A 17,284-nucleotide genomic window follows, 5' to 3' on the forward strand; every position below is an offset into this window, starting at 1 on the left:
AGCGCGAATGTCGCAAGCGTAAACAAACCGAGTGAGGGTTGATTTTCATATGCTGGTCCAGCAAAAAATAGCTCTCACCCGTTTTGTTTACATTTCGACATTCGCCCTTCTGTTAATTCTACACGCTCGTTTATTTAAACTCTAAATAGAGTAAAATTGTACTCATTTTCGTTAAAAGTGGATCTACTCTGAATAGAGTGGTTATGCTGTTACTCATTTTTGAGTAGCGCAGCTACATGGCAAAACCTGAGTACTTCTTACTCACTTCTCATTCTGCATGAATTAACCAAACTGAGTAGCTTTTACCCGTTTCTGTTATTTTGAAGAGGAAAACTAAAATGGATTTCGAAAAATACATATCTAAAAAAGAATACGTACAATAAAGTTTTATTTATTTTCAATTAAAATTTGAGTGATTATGTGGTACAACCTAAAGAAAAAAAATTGTTCATTTGCTATTTTATTTCACTGTCAGTAAGCCGTGCGCTACTGAGCGAGCTGATATTAGAAGCCTCCGTGTCCGCATCGTTGCCACTTCTTGGTGATTCTATTCGGGTTAAAATTTTCTTCTGGCGGGCACGGTGAAAGATTTGCTGGTTAAGTTTCACAATCTGCACTGTCTGATTTAAAGATTAGGAAAGCTAGCTGTAAAACTCTTTCAGCTGTTTCCGATCAAGTACGAAAATATTTACTATGGATTTGTGAGCCGAGCCAAAACGAGTTGCCGAGTATGCCGAGAGGTTCCTTGTCCTTACTAAGACTTGTCAAACACTAAATTTCATCCTTTTTCCAGCCGATAGTAGCATACAGTTTTCAAGTCGTTTTCTGGTATCATGCTGGATAATTCACCGCTTCCCTGATCGTAAACAAGGGAGTTCGTCATGAAGTCCTTGCCACGTTCACCGCGAAAAATGTACAGCATTCGATGTTTCTGTGAATGAAATAAGAATGGAATGTAAAATATGAATTCAACTCTTAATGTTCTACGGTGCAACAGGTAACCCATTACTTTCGATGCAACATTATTATAACACCGAAATCACGGTAATATAGCAATACATCTTAAATGTTACCATCTGTTCACCGCAAATAGTTAAATTAGTTGATACTTACGTCATGTGGACAAGAATCCGAATTTATAAAGAGATTTGTTTCCAATTCTTGCATTTTCCCATGATTGGCTTTTGCAACTTCGATTAAGATCAAGAATTTGCTTTGATTTCAGCTTATTGCCAATTTTCGCCTAATCTTTTCGAAAATTCCAATATAGGAATCTGGTTCTTTACCATCTTCAATCGACGGGGCAAATTTCTGTGAATGTACCGTACTGTAGCTATTTCAAGCTTCTTCCAATTTCTCGCATAATTTTGCGTTCAGTAAAAGTGTATCTTTGTTGTCATCGCAGATCTTAGCATTAGCCGTTGTCCATTGTAGTGGATCTGCTAGGTTACCCCAAGCTGTCTTAGATGCCTCGGACATTTACACCGGATACTCCAAGTAAGGGATGATTAAATCTACGGTTTCTGGATTGTTGAAGTTCGTCTGAGAGCGAACGATCGCATTAAAAAACGGAATCCACTATATGATGCTTCCCAAAAAGCGAACTTTGTAGAAAAGAAAGAAATGATTTGGGAGTATCATCAGCCTGGCGTCAGAATCTTTCGCAATACTCTATGCACAGCTATCCGAACGACGCTATGAGCTGTGAGTAATTCGGTATCGTATCAAAGCATCCTCTGGCCTCCGTTGGCATCGATCGATTGTGTAGCCTGATAGTAAACCCGGGTATTTGTGCGATAGGTTGCGCAATTTTCCTCTATCTGAAAAGGAAAAATAAGAAAATTCTTTTTTTTGACATCCGGAATAACTCACTGGAGAGTGTCACAAAGCAATAAGCGGATTTGTCTTGCGCTGGGACTCATTGGGTGCGATTTCATGACAGTTTTCTGCTCGTTGGTGGCTTGATCTAAAACGAAATTGATGAGTAAGTATTGTTCTGTAGTAGATTTTAGATTTATGAGTAGTATTGTTCTGATAAGTTTTTTTAGATTATATCAGGCCAACATTTTGTTACTCTTTGGATCTATATCTATACATTTTCTATATCTATAAAAATGGATTTCTGTCTATCTGTCTGTGTTGGAATACTCCAACCAGTACTAAGCGTCGACTCGCTGTGAACCAACGGTGAATTACTGCTAACCCAAGCGCATCAGTTCGCGCGCCATTGCTGTCTGAACAGCAGCAGCAAGAGTGAGTTGAAAGTCAGTAGGCATTCAGATGCCTTATAGTCAGTAGGTATTTAGATGCCAAATCGTGCACGTCGTTCGGTGTAAATAGTGTACATAATTTTAACTAGTCGCTATGTTAAGATAAGTGTTTGATAAATGTAGACTCTGGACGAATACTCGTGTGTTATCTATTCCGAAGAAACATATCCATGCAGCGGCATAGACTCCTCCACACCTCTCCGCGCTGTACTGAGCCACTCGACAGTCTGTATGTTTCTTATAGAATCGAAAACTAGTGAACCGATCGGCGTGAAAACTTGCATGTAGGGGTTTTTGGGGCCGGGGAAGGTTCTTATGATGGATAGAGACCCCTCCCTTAACTAAGAGGGGACAATACAAACCATACAAACAAATGAAACACAAATTTCTGCATAACTCGAGAACTAATCAAGCAAATGGAACAAAATTTGGCATGTGGGTGTTTTTGGAGACAAGAATTTTTTCTATGGTGAATTGAGACCCCTCCCCTCTTTAAGAGGGTAATTATGAGCGGAGACTCCCATATAAATGAAATACAAATTTCTTCATAACTTCAGAACTAATCAAGAAAAAAGAACCAAATTTGGCATGTGAAGGTTTTTGGAGGCAGGAACTTTTTTTATCATGGTTTGAGGATCCTCACCCCTATAGTAGGGGGATAAGGACCATCATACAAATAAAACAGAAATTTTTACGTCATTCAAAAACTAATCGAACTTGAGAAATTTTAGGCTCATCCATAAAACATTAGTCAATAACAAGACCACCAAAAACCAAAATCTGGCACTCTTCTTGCAACACTACCGTGCTTTTTCTTTCGTTTACGCAAAAGAAGGAGAGCAATAGTTTTGTTTACATTTCGCACATTTTTGCTGTCCTTCTTTGGCGAATGAATTATCCTCCTACCACAGGGGTGAGGAGTCTCAAAGCATCATAAAATGAATAAATTCAAAATAAATTCATGGCTCCAAAAAACCCCACACGCCAAATTTGGTACCATTTGCTTGATTAGTTCTCGAGTTATTAAAAAATTTGTATTTCATTTGTATGGGATCTCCCCTTCTTAAAGAAAGCAAAGGTTTTAATCTACCATAGAAAAAATCCCCCCCCCCCCTTATAAAAAACGGATGGATCTCATTATACCATAGAAAATATTCCTGCTTTCTAGAACCCCCACATGCCAAATTTGGTTTCATTTGCTTGATTAGTTCTAGAGTTATGAGGAAATTTGTATTTCATTTGTACGGGGGCCCCTCCTCTTAGAAGAAGGGGTCTCAGTACACCATAGAAAAACATCCCAAGTAAAACCGCAAGCATTAACGCATAACCCCATATTGGCTGTAGCTCGGCATCGCTAATACCAGACAGCGGCATATCAGCATTTCGTATGGTTATAACACTTATATAAACATCGCTAATGCGTTTAAGCATTACCGTAAATTAGCATTATTAAAAGCAATATTTGGACAAATCTTTAAAATGTACCGTAAGTGTTAATAAAATGCTTATACCTGACTTCGTTTTTGCTTATTTACGGCCACTACTCATGCTCTGTTTCACCTAACAGCCGCTATCTCTTTTAATTTAATTTAATAAACCGAACTACGATGGTTAAGTACGACTAATTACAACCCAACTCATCTATAACAGCTGTGGTTGAGATATCAAAGGCGCCAGCAAATAAACGATGCAGGGATACGCAACCCGGTTCGAGTCTCATGAAAGGTAACATTTAAAATGTAAAACAAAACAATTCATTCATCGTAAATAATCGAGTAACGCATAGCCTGAGAAGCTGCTAGAATCTGCGGTTTTAAAAAAATAAATATGAAAATATATTTATTTTTGTCTTTTGACGCTCCGGCCGAATTGATGTTTTTATATTTTTTCGCAAACAAGCTAAAAATAACGATATGTCGATAATGCAATTGAATTGATATAAAGCTTCGTGGTTACTTGGGATCTTACCTCCAAAAACCCCCACAAGCTAATTTTGGTTCCTTTTGCTCGAATAGTTCTTGAGTTGAGAAAATTTGAATATTACTTGTATGCCACCCCCCCCCCCCGTCCTAACGAGGGGAGGGGTCTTAATTTACCATAGAAAAAATTTCTGCCTTCTGAAAACCCTACATTCCAAATTTGGTTCCATTTGCTTGATTAGTTCTCGAGTTTTGAGGAAATTTGAATTTCATTTGTAAAATCGCCCCCCCCCTCTTACGCTCCCCTTAAAATTGCTCTTACCCCCTAAAAAATTGCTGGTCATTTTATCTATCCAACGGCATATAAATTGTTCAGTTTTGTTCAGTAGTTTAGAGGTTATTAGCAGGGCCCGACGTCACCTTCAATTGCATAGCGTTACACAACAATGAAGCAATGAAGCTTCGGTTTTAACTGAAACAGCACCGCTTCGCTTTCAGACTGGCTTCAGTCAGCTTCAGTGAGACGGGGTTCACTTCATCATGACTATCGGTTTTAACTTTTCATTTGTACTTTTCTATCAAATATTCAGAAGTAGGCCAACAATTTTGAATGCAAATGAATTGAATTTGAGTAACATTTCTTATAATGCAACGCATATTATAATTAACCCGTTCAATATCGACAAATCGTGCCTGACTTTCAGTCGTCGTCCATTGAAACATTCACCAACTTCAATTGAAGCTTACTTGAAACGTTCTGTTCAACAAATGAAGCAAGTCGCTTCATGATGAAGCGAAGGTAAGAGAAGATCAGCTTCATTTATTTGTTTCGACGATGTCGGGCCCTGGTTATTAGCATTTGTAATCTTTCATTCAAACGTTACACTTCTATTTTCGATTTCACAAAGTGCTACCCAGTCCCAGTGTAGTAAACAAAGACGTAGTCCTACGTCAAAACAGAGGTTCATGTGTAATAGAAGGGATTGCAAAACGATTTCTGAGTCGGAACAAAATCCGGACCAAAAAGACAAAATCGAGAATCCATCAGTTGGAATACTCCGCGCTTTCGTTCGTAGCATTATGATACCACATGCATTTAGTAGGGTTACAGAGTTGTCATCACTTTTTCTCTCGACAATCTGTCCATGAACTAGCGTCAATATCCGCGTTTGTTTTACTTTCATTAAGCTCTTCATATGCCTCTCAATAACCTCGTACTTTATGAGCAGATACATCGAACCGTGTTTTCGAAAGTCCTTATATGTACATCGAAGACTTTCGCATGTACAGTTCTGAGCACTCTTTGTGCCACCAGTCGTCCATCAGGTTATTAATCGAAGAAGATAGATTATTGAGAATTAAAATCTCCCAATATTAGAGAAGGTGCGGGAAGCAAATCTGCAATATCATAAAGTAGCTTCTGCTCAATCCGTGCTGACGGAAGGATATATATTGAAGCGATACAAAGGTCCTCTTCATTTATTCTACTAGCTTGAATGGTGTCGAGGTCTATTCGGAAGAAATAAGTAGTACTCCTTCGTTATGTGATTAAGTTGAAGATCGTTACTTGAATTAAGAAAAATTTTACAAAGCGTGAATGCGTTGCTGTTATAGATATTCAGTAATTGTTTAAAAAACCTACGACTTGCAGGCTTCAGTTCGAAAACAGACACTGAAGAAGCCTGCAAGTCGTAGGCGAAATACATATCTATCGCGAAAAAATATAAATAGTAGAATTTAAATGGAAAAGTTTTCTTTTTTATTTAGTTTCAGGTTTTGGTTTCTAATAGCCAGTCCACAATATCAGAGAATTTCAAAAATCCCTTTCCCGTTTTGATCTCTGTATTTGAATCGGGTGCGCCAGGTATATTGGGTGCCCCTGGAAGTGGTGAGCATTCCTGGTTCAATTTTACATTCTGAACTCTTGGACGGACCTGCTTCGGATTTTCCCAGCTTCTTTTCTTTGATTCTGAAGTATTTTAGATTCCGTTAGGGGATATCTTAAGCCCTTTGTGAGTAAGTCCAGATTTTTTTTATTTTGTTCTTCCTAGAGCTTTCTTGCATGACCGCTGGGAGCGTTCCCTGAAGGAGCGCTTAATTTTATACGCGACTATTTTTTTTATTTCATCATTCACGTAGATAGTAGTCCTTCACCTAAAAAGCCCTTTGAGTTCATTGAAGAACCACCGTATTAATCAGCTTAAAACAATGATTAACATCGATTTCTTATAACATTTTGCCACTAGAATACAATTTTTGAATACTTTAGGATGCTTATTTATAACATTTTTTTTCTTTCAAGTGCACACAAAACTATAGCACCCCGAGATAAATTCTGGCAGTAAATTTTAAATCGCATGGGTAGGAAGCGAATTCGAAAATTCAGCATTCAGCATTCTGTTTTATTTGTATGAGAGTCCATATCCCCCTACCACAGGGGTGAGAGGTCTCTAACTATCATAAAATAAATTCAAGACTCAAAAATCTCCTACATGCTAAATTTGGTTCCATTTGCTTGATTAGTACTCAAATTATAAGGAAATTTGTATTTCATTTGTATGCGAGCCCACCCTCTTAAAAGGGAAAGGGATCGTAATACACCACAGAAAAAAAAATTCTGCCATCTAAAACTCTCACATGCCAAATTTGGTTCCATTTGCTTGATTAGTTCTAAAGTTATGAGCAAATTTGTATTTCGTTTGAATGGGAGCCCCCCCCCCCTCCTAAAAAGGTAAGAAGTCCTAATTCATAATGGGTAAAATGGTTGCCTCCAAAAACACCTACATGCCAAATATGGTTCCATTTGCTTGATTAGTTCTCGAATTATGAGGAAATTTGTATTTCATTTATGTAGAAGCCCCCCCTCTTGAAGTGTGGAAGGATCCTAATTCACCGTAGAAAATATTTTTGCCTCCAAAAACCTCCACATGCCGAATTTGGTTCTATTTGCTTGATTAGTTCTCGAGTTATGGGGAAATTTGTATTTCATTTGTATTGGAGTCCCCCCTCCTAATGTGGGAAGAGGTCCTAATTCATCACAGAAAAAATTCTTGCCTCCAAAAACACCTACACGCCAAATTTGGTTCCATTTGCTGGATTAGTTCTCGAGTTATGAGGAAATTTGTATTTCGTTTGTATAGGACCCCCCCTCCTAAAGTGGGGAGGGGTCCCAATTCATCATTGAAAAAAAAATTGTCTCCAAAAACACACATATGCCAAATTTGGTTCAATTCGCTTGATTAGTTCTCGAGTTATGAGGAAATTTGTATTTCATTTGTACAGGAGCCCCCCCTCTTAGAGTGGGGAGGGGTCCTAATTCACCGTAGAAAATTTTCCTGCCCTCGAAAACCTTCACATGCCAAATTTGGTTCCATTTGCTTGATTAGTTCTCGAGTTATGAGGAAATTTGTATGGAAGCCCCCCCTCTTAAAGGGGAGAGGAGTTACAATTCCCCTTATAAAGAGGGAGGGGTCTCAATTTACCATAGAATAAATTCTTGTCACCGAAAACACCCACATGCCAAATTTGGTTCTATTTGCTTGATTAGTTCTCGAGTTATGAGGAAATTTGTATTTCATTTGTATAGGAGCCCCCCTCCTAAAGTGGGGAGAGGTTCTTATTCATCATAGAAAAAATTCTTGCCTCCAAAAACACCTACATGCCAAATTTGGTTCCATTTGCTGCATTAGCTCTCGAGTTATAAGGAAATTTGTATTTCGTTTGTATAGGAGCACCCCCCCCACTTAAAGTGGGGAGGGGTCCCAATTCATCATAGAAAAAAATTTTGTCTCCAAAAACACACATGCCAAATTTGGTTCCATTTGCTTGATTAGTTCTCGAGTTATGAGGAAATTGGTATTTCATTTGTACAGGAGCCCCCCCCTCTTAAAGTGAGGAGGGGTCCTAATTCAACATAGAAAATTTTCTTGCCCTCGAAAACTTTCACATGCCAAATTTGGTTCCATTTGCTTGATTAGTTCTCGAGTTATGAGGAAATTTGTATGGAAACCCCCCCCTGTTAAAGGGGAGAGGAGTTATAATTCCCCTTATAAAGAGGGGAGGGGTCTCAAATTACCCTAGAATAAATTCTTGTCACCGAAAACACCCACATGCCAAATTTGGTTCTATTTGCTTGATTAGTTCTCGAGTTATGCAGAAATTTGTGTTTCATTTGTATGGGAGCCCCCCCTCTTAGTGGGGGGAGGGGTCTCTAACCATCACTAAAACCTTTCCTGGCCCCAAAAACCTCTACATGCAAATTTTCACGCCGATTGGTTCAGTAGTTTTTGATTCTATAAGGAACACAGGACAGACAGACAGAAATCCTTCTTTATAGGTATAGATTGACCACCTACGACAATCAAATGGAAGTGGCCAATACCATATACGCATAACGCTCTAGCCAAGACACATCTAATAATATTTATATTGCACTAAAGTGTACTTACATTAAGCACCGTTTTGATTCTCAGCGGGATTTCGATTGGTGGTATTGGATTGGTGACATACTCTGCTAAATAGAAGGTAAACGCTGAGGGCGAAAACGTAATGGCATATCGTCGGAAACAGCACCGGCGCCGTGCTCCTGAAAACAACGGCCTTTCATTCTTATCTTGTGTCTAATGTTGTGAGCTACAATAAGCATTCCAAGTTATTTGTCAGATGGCAAATTAAAATTACTTAGAAGATATTCTGCAGTTGTCCGAAATACAGATCAAACCGCATAAGCCGGAAACGATATTTTTTTCTTACTTCACCGGCAATTGTCTATAGATGATCAACCAGCAGTTTTAGAAAATTTTACTGCTAACACCATTCGGTTACTTGCCACTGCCATGAATGCTCATGCCGATTGTGAAGTCAGGTCAAGCTTTTGTTCAGGAAAGTTGTCACATCTAATCATGAAAAAATAGTGAAATAAATAAATAACAATCTCCAGAGGAATAAGTAACAATTTACAACTCACCCTGCCAATTACCTGGATTGCATGCTGCGAATGTGGCATAAGTGAATTACCGATACAAATTTTTGATTTGGACAACAGTTTACCGGTGCATTCTTTTCATCGGCAGCGGCTTTTTACCTTTTGCTTTACAGCAGCTTTTCCTTCCCTTTTCTGTTTCTGCTTTTTATCAGCCGTTTATTTTAACAGGCCGTGAGTTCCGCCTCTCCTGCTATTCGTATTCCTTGATTACCTCCGGATTGCCGGGGTCGGCAATGCTTTGGTAGCATGTCAGATAAATACAAAAAATATCACCACCCGGAATGGAAAGCCGTTGATAGCGACTTTGAGTCAAGGTTGTAGCAATTTTTCCAGTAGCCGGCTGCGAAATCTGTCGAATAAAAACATAAGGCCGGTTTTCGAAAAAACAATGTAATTTTAATTTAAAGCATTCCAGCTTACTTACCTTGCAACTTGAGAAATGATTTTTATGCAGTACTACATCTGCTGCATCTATTTTCACTTCACTGATGGCTTTCTTTGCCTTTTCATTTCATTTATTTTTTTACAACGCGCTTGCACGGTTACTCATAATAGGCCAAGTGAGAAATTAAAGAAACTGAGTAAAATTCTACTCACTTTTGTTATTTTAAGCTACTCATTTTTTGACATTTTGCATGAAAGTACGAAACTGAGTACATTTTACTCTATTTAGAGTTATCCTGAACGAGCGTGTATAGAATTGAAAACCGCAAGAAACTGCTCGAAATCGGGCTGGTCGAATTTGTTGGTAAAAAAATATTGTTGATTGCAAGGAAAATTGTACCATCCAAAGTGCGAAATCGCTCATAAAAGTGCTATTTTGCATTAAATCGTTTCGGTATTGTCAATTGCAAGGAAAATTGTATTGTCAATTGCAAGGAAAATTGTACCATCCAAAGTGCGATATCGCTCATAAAAGTGTTATTTTGCATTAAATCGTTTCGGTATCTTCGGCGCACTTTTTCGTTATCTTCCAAGCAATAAGTGCGCCGAAGATATCGAAACGATCTAATGCAAAATAGCACTTTTATGAGCGATATCGCACTTTGGACGGTACAATTATTCTTGCAATTGACAATATTCCATCCAAAGTGCGATATCGCAGTAGAATCAATATATATAGAATGCCAGTGTCGCTGTTTTTCTACAGGACTCATTGTGGTAAACATGATGCTAACAATCTCTATCTAGTCTGTGAATCGGGAACTTCATTGTCAAAGTTGCTTATTGTTATTTATCTGTGCGCTTGTTGGTGCTGTCATCAGTGCGCTCATCGCTGTGTTTTCATGCCAGTGAAATGTTTTTAAACGCTCATTTTCTTTTCGTCGGATGAATTGAATCCCTCAACTGAGTCTTTTTGCACCGATTTTTTCAGAAATTTGAAGCAAGCGGAGTTTGCAATTACATAACTTGGCAGCCATATTCGAAATTTTAAACTGGTTGTCAAAGTTTGACAATGAGATTCCCCTTTTGCTGAATCTCAGGCACACACACATATGCAAGTATAATGTAAATACATTATCTGAATATGTATGATGTTTGCCGCGCGCACTGCAGCGACACTGGCATTCTATATATATTGATTATACTGATATCGCTCATAAAAGTGCTATTTTGCATTAAATCGTTTCGGTATCTTCGGAGCACTTATTGCTTGGAAGGTAACGAAAAAGTGCGCCGAAGATACCAAAACGATTTAATGCAAAATAGCACTTTTCTGAGCGATATCGCACTTTGGATGATACAATTTTCCTTGCAATTGACAATATCTTCGGCGCACTTTTTCGTTATATTCCAAGCAATAAGTGCGCCGAAGACACCGAAACGATTTAATGCAAAATAGCACTTTTATGAGCAATTGCGCACTTTGTTTGGACAATTTTTCTTGCAATTACTAATAATAAATTTTATAGTTTTATAATAACAATTTTTTCAAAACAATTTTTATAAATATAACCATGATGCTACAACTGCTCGAATTTTGTTGGATTTTCGGTCAGTCAATTTAGGGCAGGTGATGTGTTTTTTATAAAAATTGGATATTTTAATTTTCCCACAAAAGTTATGAATACAGTTGAGATTACTTAGCCCAAAGTAAAAAGCTATGAAAATTGTATGTTGTATCCTTTTCCCGGACCGTCTTGCGGACCATTTATTTTTCACCGGGGTGTAACTGGAGAAAATCAAAACAACAACGGCGTCATTCACAAAATTACAAAAGACGTCTGTCGAACAGGGAGGTGTTGGGCTTTGATGAAACGGACGCTATTGGACCAGCAGGGTGGTGTGGCTGTCAAATCACATACATTGTCCATGTCCCACTCATTAGTTTTAGTACATTTGATACTGGGACCTACTTACACAGCCTTTTAATTATAATTTAACCACGGGGCGAATCACTTCAAATTTAATAAATATATTAAATATATTTATGCAGATTTACATCCTTTTACCCGGGTGCTAAATATATTTACCGGTATTGATGAATATTTTACGAAAGTTTCCACCTTTTTCATACGATCTTGAGCTGTCAAGTCCCCATAACAGTATATTAGAGTGACTATATACAGAGTGGCGACAAGTCATCCCAAATGTATGCAATGCGGGTTTTCCAAGGCTTTTCTTTCTCTTTCCTGCATGCGCGTTGGATAGGTCGTCTGCTCGATTGGAATGACACTGATAGATAATTATCATTCCAATTTTGACATTGTCGCCACTCTGTATATAGTCACTCTACAGTATATGTAAAAAGAGTTGTTATGATGAGGTGGACACATTTAAAATAGTAAATATATTTATCAATATTTATAACATATTGAATATTTGTCGACCAACGTTTGAAAGGGGCGGATAAGCCAACTGTCAAACAGAACGAGTGAGAGTTATTTTTTGCTGGAGCAGCATAGGAAAATTAACTCTCACTCGTTCCGTTTGACAGTTGGCTTATCTGCCCCTTTCAAATGTTAGTCGACATTTATGCAGGAAGTGATTTACCCCGTAAATTTAACTATTATTAGCTGTTATTTTTGATACGTTGGCTGATGGTTCGAAATTGTCGCCATCCATGGATGTTTAGTTCGCAAAATTTTGACAATTCCACACCGCTGATTGGACTACGGGCTAGGGTCGGTTTGCGTGATTTCGCAAAAATCAAAAAAAATTTAAAAAATCTGAGAAATTCACCCAGGTAACCAATAAGCATTAGTATAAGCAGTAAATCAATCGTTTATTAGCATTCCTGGCGTTTTAGGTTGTTGTTTATCAGCCTTTTGACTGCATAACAGTTGTAAATTGGCATCCACAATTCTATTTAAATTCTTCTTGTCGGTAACTAGCTGCAAATAAGCATTGTCAGCACTATAAGAGGGCTAGCAGTAAAGTAGCCGCATATTTTCCCAAAATAGCGTTTAAGTTATTCCCAAGTAACATTTTTCTTGTATAATAGCTTATTAAGCTCTTGTTCCACGGTAACTAGCTGTACAATAGTATAATAAGCTATTATACAACAAAAATGTCACTTGGGATTGGCTTGCTTTTAAATTGCATTGTGTAGAGAAGTAATGAACATAAGGAAAAATGTAATATCAGCAGATGAGAAATACGCCCTATTGAAATATTACGCACAATATTTGATTTCAGTATCGACGCCCAATTGTAATACGAAGCAGCAAAACCCGCAATCAAACGATCGGTTATAATAAGAATCGTGGATTTGCGAGAGAATATAAATGGTTAAAAGAGAGAGAAAAGGCGTCGTATATCCGTGTGTATGTATGCGTCGGTCAGTTTCGGTTAGCGGCAGTTGCGGCGTCGAAAACAAAAATTGCTCATGTAGATCAAAAGAGGTTTATAATTGCCGATTCCTCTCCATCGAACTCATTCTTTCGGCTGACGTTAAAAAGTAAAGACGTGTTACGCCTTACGCGGAGAATGGACCGAGACCCAACGGCTAACCACGACACATTGGAAATGCTTATTGGTTACCTGGTTAGTTATCATTTACCTGCATCTTGATGTGAAGATATTAATACAGTGGTAAGGACTGATAAATAAATGTTTAATGTACGATAAAAAACGCTTTATTTTCTGTGGCTTAATTTTTATATAAAACATTTTGAACTGGACGTCCGCCCAATAGGGATTCTTATACGCCGAAAAATACCAGTCGTACTTTGTGAACGACACCAGCAAACGTGGAAAACTATACCAAGCGCAACAACCAATCGCGCGGCTATGTATATGAAAAAGGTAAATGTCAGTAATCTGAATCCAGCTTTTCACGAGCGGTAATGAAAATAAGTGGGTACAGTCTGATTTTGACTCTTCATGCAGCAAACAGGCCCTTAAAGCGACTTATTTCGGTGTAATTTGTTTGGTAATTTGTATCCACCTTTTCGCGCGGTTAATGGCGGCTAGTGGGCACTACAGAGACTATCCACTTTTTCGCGCACTTGATGGCGGCTAGAAGGTACAGCTTTCGGCAATGTTTATTTGCTTTCGGGAACTCCGCTCACGTATGCTTGAAAGTTCTACAAAAACAATTAAGGCTGAAAATATCACCTTGTCGTGAATAAAGTTTCCAAAGGCATGCTAACGTTCTTCGAAAGTTGTACCCACTAGCCGCCATTACGCACGCGAAAAGGTCGATAGATTACAGAGGCGCCGAGACACTCAAAATTCGCTGAATTTTAAAACAAAACGGAGAGTACCATCATAAATAAAGGTAAAGCGAAAAGGTGGGTAGTCTCTGTAGTGGGCACACTTTTCGACAATGTTTATTTGCTTTTGGAAACTCCGCTCACGTACGCTTGAAAGTTCTACAACAACAATCAAGACTGGACGTATCAACCTGACGTGAATAAAGTTGCCAATGGCATGCCAACCAGGGGGCTGATATGACGTCACATTTTCGTTGCTCACATGAAAAAGGCGGGAAACGCAAAGCGATTTCACAAAACGAATTTATCTAACCATTTTCACAGTTTCATGTATTTCGCATTAATTGTCTGCCTGAAATTGGCTATGTGATGCTAAAACCTTGACTAAAATCGAACTAAAACTAACAAAATTTAACAATTTATACATCCGACTCGGTTGTCAGCTTGAGCCCATCTATGAAGCTGTCAGCTTGGGCCCGCTCTATGTTGGCTACGTTTTTTTTGTATAGGTTGGTATTGGAAGTGTCATTCCCGTGATGCCAACGTTTTCCGAAGGTTGTACCCACGGACGCGAAAAGGTGGATATCATTTTCAGTTGAACTGTATATTTGGCATCCCTGCCTATTTACCTAAACTTCCCTTTCGTCTTGCCTTTCTCATTCTTGCTTATTCCCTTTTTTCACATTGTCAATGACAGTCTCACTCATCTCTCATCGTTCTCGGTGGTCTGTTTACATTTTTTCCATGAGTTTGTGTTCTTCTCATACATCAGGTTGTACTCGAAAAACACGCGGCTTTTCTCAACCTATTATTTTTCATAAAATATCGTAACATATACGCAAATTATTGATCAAAGTGTTAGCAAACGTTTCTTTTTTTGGCTGAGGTTCATCTTTCACTCATGTGCTAAGAAAATTTGGAAATATGACTAAGATAACCGGTAAAGTTAAACCCGACAAAAAGGGATTGAGAGTGCTGCTCAAAAAGTTTCACGAACAGACGAAGAATCCGGAATGCTTCTTAAGGTAAAAAATGTACAATATTATATAGGTAATTCAGTGTAAAACTTTGTAATCTACAACAGCGTACAGACGACACGAGCGGAAAAGATAAAATGGCTAGTAAAGAATTTGTATGATTATGGTCAAAAATTGAACACTGGCCAAGCATTCCTAAAGCCTTATCTGGAAGAGCTAGTGGTAGACGGAATGGATGATGAACAAATTTGGCAACAATTAGAGCTGAAAAATGAACAATTACTCAATCAAGACTTGTCGAAAACCTCGCTGGTTCTATCGTTCAGTTCTAGGCGTACACAGCTGTCCTTCAGAAAAGCAAATTCCGATTGTGAAAAGTCAGAGGAAGAGATTGATGAGAATGGTGGTGATGATTCTCAAACTCCGTCTCCCAGTGTTCCACGAACAAAGAAAAAAAGAAAATCTATATCAAACGAAGAAAAATTAGTTAAGCGATCTGTAGTAGATGATGAATTTTTTAAATTGGAGGATATGGCGCGCTTTTTGGACCAAGAAGATGAACGAGAAAGCAGGCGGCAGGCTGGAAAACCCGACAAGGATCCTTTGATTGAAATCGATTACTTTGATGAACATGCTGGAGAGGTAAGGTCAAGAGAATAATATAAATTTACTTTGATATTTAATAGTTCAATTTGCCGTAATGTAGTTTGACAACGAGGACGAAGGCATGAAATACTCGGATTTTTTCGATGATGAAGAGTCTAGCGAGAATGAAAACTATGGAAGCGATGAAAATGAGAACGAAAACGATAGCATAGGTAATAGTGAAGCTGAAACAAAAGGTCAATCGGAACCGGAAAATTCTGCAGATGAAGTAGAAAATAATCGAAGGCTTCGATATGAGTTGTATAAAAACTCGGGAGGGTTTATAGAAAATGAGGAAAAGAAACGTCATGTAGTTCCTCAATCGGAAGCCCGCAATTCTGAACATGAAATCGAAAAACAGAATCCACAGGACGACGACCAACCCAAGTCTTCTTTCGAATTAAGACAAGAAAAGCTTCAACAGAAAATACAAAAAATGGAAGACCAATTGCTACAAGAGAAGCCTTGGCAGCTTAAAGGAGAAATTTCTGCTGATACTCGACCGCAAAACTCTCTTTTGGAAGAGATTCTAGAATTCGATTCCACCACTAGACCAGCACCGGTTATTACAGAAGAAACTACACTGCGACTCGAAGATATTATCAAACAGCGTGTTCGAAACAGAGCGTTTGATGATGTTGAGCGAAAAGTACGTCCGCCGGAGAATCCCCGAGAATATCGCAAACAGTTAGTGCTGGATTCAGAAAAAAGCAAACAATCGTTGGCACAAATCTATGAACAGGATTATTTGAAGCAATTGGAAAAGGCCAATCCTAACTCGGGTAAGTGCAATTATGCATTTTTTGCTCTTGTCAGACAACTACATATGACACAGATACTAGTCACTATTTTATATCATTAAACATTTTTTAGATCAAATCGAAGAGGAAGAATCAAAAGAACACAAAGAAATTCGTTCTATGATGAAAACATTGCTTGCTCAGTTGGATGCTCTTTCCAACTTCCATTATACTCCCCGCCCGGCCGTACCTGAGTTGAAAATCATTACTAACACGCCAGCAATCAACATGGAGGAGGTTGCTCCGGTTGCAACTTCGGATGCTGCACTTCTAGCTCCCGAAGAAGTTCATAATCGGCCTAAAGGGGACGTCATGAGCAAAGACGAACGTACCAAAACCGACAAAAATCGTGAGCGCAGACTGAAAAAACGCTTCCAACGAGATAAATTTGCAAAGCAAGCAGAAAAAGAACACCGCTTGTTGGAGAAGGGTGCACCTATCAAAGCAAAGGACATGCAAGAGAAGCTTCTCAAAAAGGTCACAAAGGCGAAGAACGTGGTCAAGATGAGCGAAACGAAGGGAGTTTCCAAGTCATCAACAGCCTTCTTCACGCAGCTGCAGGATGAGGTTGCTTCGCAAGTAAAACGGAAGCTAAATCCAGACCAAAATAAAAAGAAAACAGTTACCTCCGTGCGGGCTACACACGTGAAACTGTAGATAATAGTAGTGCTTTGATCATTGTAATATATAATACAATATAATGAGAATACTTTGTTTTATTTTCTAGAATTCTTTTATAAAGGATAACGCAGGACAAAGAGTGTCACTTAATCTCAAGCTGTGCCGGATTGAAAAATGGCAGTATTTTAACTGCAACGCACTATGTGCTAAGCCTTACTAAAAATATTAAGCGTTATTTTTTCCCTATATTTTGAAAGAATCCAGCAATAATTATTTAAAACGAGGGGACACATATTTTTTAATAAACATGAAAACTATCGTTCGCTTGCAAATAAATAACCTATAAGACACTGTCCTATGCAGCTGCTAAACATAAATAAATAATTTATCTATCGCCTCGATTCTGGATG

The 17,284-nt window shown here is 38.4% G+C and overlaps 1 protein-coding gene and 1 long non-coding RNA gene across 2 annotated transcripts; one reads left to right on the forward strand and one right to left on the reverse strand.

The window, feature by feature from the left end:
- Positions 1–394: 394 nt before the first annotated feature.
- LOC128743239 (uncharacterized) lies at positions 395–9,697 on the reverse strand. Its single transcript, XR_008412291.1, has 6 exons — positions 9,598–9,697; positions 9,156–9,522; positions 8,638–9,084; positions 1,873–1,966; positions 1,114–1,820; positions 395–931 (listed from the first exon to the last, which is right to left on the reverse strand). It is a non-coding gene; the product is annotated as an uncharacterized LOC128743239 (long non-coding RNA).
- Positions 9,698–14,647: 4,950 nt separating this feature from the next.
- Positions 14,648–16,934, forward strand: LOC128742771 (U3 small nucleolar ribonucleoprotein protein MPP10). Its single transcript, XM_053839222.1, has 4 exons — positions 14,648–14,856; positions 14,916–15,450; positions 15,515–16,235; positions 16,327–16,934. The coding sequence occupies exons 1-4, from the start codon at positions 14,756–14,758 to the stop codon at positions 16,908–16,910; spliced, it is 1,941 nt and encodes a 646-aa protein (XP_053695197.1). The 5' UTR covers positions 14,648–14,755; the 3' UTR covers positions 16,911–16,934.
- Positions 16,935–17,284: the final 350 nt, after the last annotated feature.

The sequence above is a fragment of the Sabethes cyaneus genome, chromosome 3 (assembly GCF_943734655.1).
Source record: "Sabethes cyaneus chromosome 3, idSabCyanKW18_F2, whole genome shotgun sequence".
Classification (NCBI taxonomy): Eukaryota; Metazoa; Arthropoda; class Insecta; order Diptera; family Culicidae; genus Sabethes; species Sabethes cyaneus.